Source organism: Epinephelus moara, chromosome 9 (genome assembly GCF_006386435.1).
Source record: "Epinephelus moara isolate mb chromosome 9, YSFRI_EMoa_1.0, whole genome shotgun sequence".
Lineage (NCBI taxonomy): Eukaryota > Metazoa > Chordata > Actinopteri > Perciformes > Serranidae > Epinephelus > Epinephelus moara.
The window spans coordinates 38,849,170-38,854,390 of record NC_065514.1 but is presented as its reverse complement, the minus strand read 5'-3'; the positions used below and the strand labels follow the sequence as shown (position 1 = coordinate 38,854,390).

At 39.0% G+C, this 5,221-nt stretch overlaps 1 protein-coding gene across 2 annotated transcripts in view; it reads right to left on the bottom strand.

Annotated features, from left to right (window-relative positions):
• The window catches only part of LOC126395330 (multivesicular body subunit 12B-like), a 74,386-nt gene that overhangs the window by 31,183 nt on the left and 37,982 nt on the right, over positions 1–5,221 (bottom strand). The window contains exon 2 of one of the 2 annotated variants that reach the window (XM_050052724.1): positions 4,938–5,059. In XM_050052724.1, the coding sequence (XP_049908681.1) occupies positions 4,938–5,048 (111 nt within the window). In that variant the 5' untranslated portion in view covers positions 5,049–5,059. Of the gene's footprint in view, positions 1–4,937; positions 5,063–5,221 lie in introns of both variants that reach the window. The other variant, XM_050052725.1, reaches the window with a different exon arrangement.

The following is a 5,221-nucleotide window of genomic DNA, read 5'->3' as shown; positions in this document are numbered from 1 at the left end:
TGTTTGATATTTCTAAATAATTCACAGTGACGACTTAAGCTGGGGGCCGAAACGGGCACGAGTGCGAGGTCCCGCCCAACGCTGCTTGCAGCTTTAATTTTGTATTTGTGATTTATGTTCCTGGTACCTGTTAAGACATTGCTTGCAAGGTCTGTGATGATTGGCCCACACGTTGTGGAGTCATTTGCTGAGTCACGCCCCCTGTAAAGTTCATTGGTCAATATCTTCAAAAAGAAATGAGATATCAATAACAGTTAAAGCGTTGGTGATAAATTCTGAAAAAATCTGACATCATTCTGCTGAAGTCAGGTATATTGTCAAATATTCTGGTGACATTTGGTTAAAAATGAGATGACATGGAAAATGTTGTGCATACGGTGCAAATTACAACAAGATAATGAATATCACTGTGAGCTAGCTTTCAAAAAAGAATTTCATAGAACCTTAATTATAGCGCCCCCATCTGGCCTATTGGTATTATATTTCTTGAGCATCATTTGCACACAACTTCCAATCATGGGTGAAAATGTCATGGCTCTACAATGTACCATCTCACGGGAATTCGCGAAAACATTTCTGAATAATAATAATAACAATAATAATAATAATAATAACTAGTCCATACCCATTGAGTACACAGTTGCCCACAAACAGTTTCACATGGTGTGTGTTTGGGATACAGGTCATAGGAAATTGCAGATTAAATAGTCAACTGAACCCATTAAGAAGAGCAATGTATTCAGACAGAGGTTTTGTGAATTTGCTTTATTGAAAGTACAGTAGTACCATTGCCAATAGTGGGACAGTTAGGGGCCTAAAACTGTACAATAGTAGTTGAGGTAGCACGTTGAAAGGCAGATAGTTAACGTGTTTATATATTGAATTGACTTAAAAGTGGGGAACACTGGTAGTTCACATGGGAAGGGTGCGGCTAGCCCTTGTTGCAGCAGCATACCATACCATGACTTAGTCATATCAAAAAATAGAAAAAAACCCCCCAACATTCGGCCACAGGGGGAGCCACAGCGATCGGTTGCATTTTAGCCATTTTTAAGCATTTTTCTGTTATAGCGCCACCCAGTTGCCAATTAGAGTTAAATTTCTCCAGTCACCTTGAGCAACCTGTTCTACATATCTACCAAGTTTAGTAAAAATCGATATGGCGGTTTGGCCTAGATAAGAAATTAGCTCTCTAGCGCTCCCATTTTGTTTGATCGGGTCAATAATGGAGGGGTGTCCTCAGATTTTGTGTGGTCATATGCCTACAAAGTTGCGTGGTGATCGATGAAACCCTTGAGATGTTATACACCTTTATGTGATGAGCCACACCCTCCACAATATTCATTGCCTTATAGAAGCTCAGTTTTAGTAAGTTTTCCAACTTTTGCCAAGAGGGAACTTTAGATATTGGTCCCTAGATTATGTTCACTGAGTTTCATGCCGATCGGTCAAACTTCCTAGGAAGAGATCGATTTGAAGTGTTTTTCAAAAAATTCAAAATGGCGGAAAATCTATATAACTGGAAGTTATGGGTTCTTGAGGCAAATTTGTTCCTCATGAGGAGAGGCATCTCTGTGCAAAGTTTCATGTCTCTACGACATACGGGGCATGAGATATGCCCATTCAAAGTCTGCAAATTCAATCGGTTGCTATAGGGCCCCCTTTGGCCAATTGATGTAATATTGCTTCATTCGCATCCTCCCATTAGCCTCTACCACTGTGCCAAATTTCACATGGATTGACCAAGTCAGTGAGGAGAAAAACGTGGAACAGACACATAGACACACCCACAGACAGAGTTTTATATAGTAAGATAAAACAGCACAAAAACAAAAGGGTTTCAGCCCTTCGGGCTTGAACCCCTAATAAAACAGCATAAAAACAAAAGGGTTTCAGCCCTTCGGGCTTGAACCCCAAATAAAACAGCATAAAAACAAAAGGGTTACAGCCCCCCAGGCTACAACCCCTAACAAGCTGACCATTATCCCCAAAGTTGCAAGGCTGCCCTCCCATTAGGGATGGGCAAACGATGAAAATTCATTATTAGATCATCAAAAAAATTAACAATCAATTATCGATTAACTGATAAGCGAGTATTTCAAAAGAGAGAAAACAAAAGAGTGCAGTGCAGACTGTTGCCGCAAGAGAGCGCAGCTGCCCCAGTTTTGAGCTTCAACCCCCCAGGACAAAGAGGAAGAATGGTGCACATGCGCAGTTCACCCCTGGGTGTTTACAACTGTTGCCAGCCAGTGGTTACAGTCTTCAGTTTTCACCAAAACCTCCGTCTTTCAATGGCGAAGTGTTTTCAGAGGCCTCAAGGGAAGCCGCCGAGGCTTTGGAGAGTGATGAGAGCCTCCGTCTGTTTATGATTTTTTGCCTGGCATAGGTCCGGTGGCGGGTCTCGTAGGCACGGCGAGCCGCCGTGCTCGCCGGGCAGGGGGTCTCGTAGGCACGGCGGCTCGCCGGGCCTATGCCAGGCATTGTAGGGGAAACACTGCGACTATCGATCAAAATTATTTGTGATCGATCAAAAGCCTTAACAATCAATCACCGATAATCGAAAATTGATGCCCATCCCTACGTCCCATACCCACATCACTTCTCCACTCCTCCCACTGCCCTCCACCCACAGAGCCCCATCACTCATCAGTCATTTCACTTATAGTATAGTGTGTGCTGGGGTTGGACTGTAATTAAATGGTTGAAGCCTGTGTTTCAGAGCAAATCTTATCCTTTCCAAATGGAGTGTGTTAGTTAAGTCCTCTAGCCACATCTTGGCGGTAGGGAAAGGTGTGTTCTTCCACAGTATGAGAATTAGTTTCTTTACCGTTATGAGGCAATAGGAGAGAAATCGTTGCTGTGTCACATTTAACTCTGTGAAGGTCTCAGATATTCCAAAAATAATGAGCAGAGGCTCTGGCTTAATCTTAGTGTTCATGACCTCAGACATTATGCTGTAGATATCAATCCAAAAGAGTTGAATCTTTGGACATAAAGCAAAACTATGTAGGAGTGTTGCCACAGAAGATTGACATTTGTCACACATAGGCAACACCTCTGGGTAATATACTATGTAGTTTCTCGTTTGAATAATGAAGCCTGTGTATAATTTTAAATTGGATGAGGCAATGTTTTGCATTATTTGAATGACAGTTTCAGACAATCATCTATTTTTGATTGCGTTTCCGTTTCAAAATCTTTTAAATATTTCCCTATGTAATCTCGAACTTGTAGGTAACGAAAAAAAGTTATTGTTCTTCAGTCCATATTTCCTCTGTAGTTGTATAAATGAAGTAAAGACACCTTCTACATACAGGTCTCCAATACAATGGATACCCCTTTCGCTCCAAGTACGGAAGGCTCCATCGAGGTTGGAGGGGACAAAGGTGGGATTTCTGGTAATGGGCAGTACAAGGGATACCGGTTTAAGATGAAAATTGGACCTAATTTGCTTCCAAGTACGAATCATGTATAATAGGATTATTGTAATATAACATACATTTAAAATAAAGAATAATTTGATAAAGGTAGTGTGGAGTACTCACTTTTTAATATCGATTTATTTGATTGGAAAAAAAGAAAAAAAAAATCCCCACAGCCTGAGCCCTACCTACCTCAACGCACATTTTCAGCCCGAACTTGATCCAACTTGTCGGGCTTTTAGGGACCCATCAACCTCAGACTGCGATTGAGAACTCTATTAATAATAACACAATTTATTTATTAATTATATTTTGTATTGTTAATCTGGCTGAAATGTAGTGTCGTAAATATTACAATATTTACCTCTGAGAAGAAGTATAAAACAGCAAAAAATAGAAATTCTCGAATTAAGTGAAGAAGCTGAAATTTGTACTTAAGTACAAATGATGTATTTGAATTCAAAACAGTGAATTTTGCCTGAAAGGTACTGGTTTACAGGTATGTCGAACCCACCAAATTAGAATACAGTATGCAATGACGCAGAAAATACTGGCTGAAATTGTTACAACTTAATCAGCATTACCTACATGCACAGAAAAACACAGACACCTCCTTGGTGTGTCACTATATTAATGCTAAGCTCCACTTTTGGAAAAAGTAAAAAGAAATTAAACGCTATAAGAGTTAAAATTAACTTTATTATTTATTAACTGGTTATTATTCAGGTATGACGGCCAAATGACGCAGCACACAGCGCATCAATTACTAATTACTTTTTGTCAGCCCTAACTCATATATTCACAAAACACAGTGTTTCTGAAACCTCTTTGTTGATATAATCTGTGCACATGTAATTTAGACAGATTGTTTTTCTACAACCACAAATAATTTCTATACATTACAAACTATCTTCAGCAGAGTTTTTGACAAATTCAAAGGATGATTTACGAGCTCACACTAAATAATATGACTACTAAACACTACGTTAAGACAACAAGACAAATATTTGTGCCCAGGTTCACTGTAAACTGACTTCCTTAGCTCACTGTTAAGAAGCAGAAAAACAACTTTATCTGAGTCTGAATTCTTTCGAAATCTGCAACATGTTAGTCTGGAGGTTTAATCTCATGTCCTCTCAAAGAATCGATGATTAAAACTTAACTTTCAGCTCCGTCAGAGAAAACTGCACTGAGTTCAGATTGTTTACTTAATGCATATGCCAAACTGAAGTACTTCAAATACCCTACACACCCTGTATAAATTCTGCCACCTATAGAGTTTATAGGAATGTACTTTCAGACCATTCTGGGTCAGAGTTAGGGGGCGCTTTCTTTCAATCACTGACTCATGACTTTTGTTCATTTGGCAGTTTCAAAGTATATCTAAATGTGCATTTCTGCATTTTCATGATTTAAGACTCAAGAATTATTTTTGGCTGATATAATTAAAATTGCTAACTGTTTTGGTTTTTAAATAAGCTGTCTATCTGTCCTAACTTATGTTCAGTAACTTACCACATCATATCCAGTGGGTGCCCTGTTTCTTGAGGCTACTACACCAACTCCAGTGATTGGGTCCATGGGCATCTCTGGCAAAGCTTCAGAAAGATCCCGAACCTCAGGCATCTTTGTAGCTTCTTCTGCAACATAAAGCAACATGACAGATGAAATTCCTGGGCAGTCAATGTAGTAGAAGGGTGAAATTACCTGGATCAAAGTCTGTATATATATATATATATATATATATATATATATATATATATATATATATATATATATATATATATATACACATATAT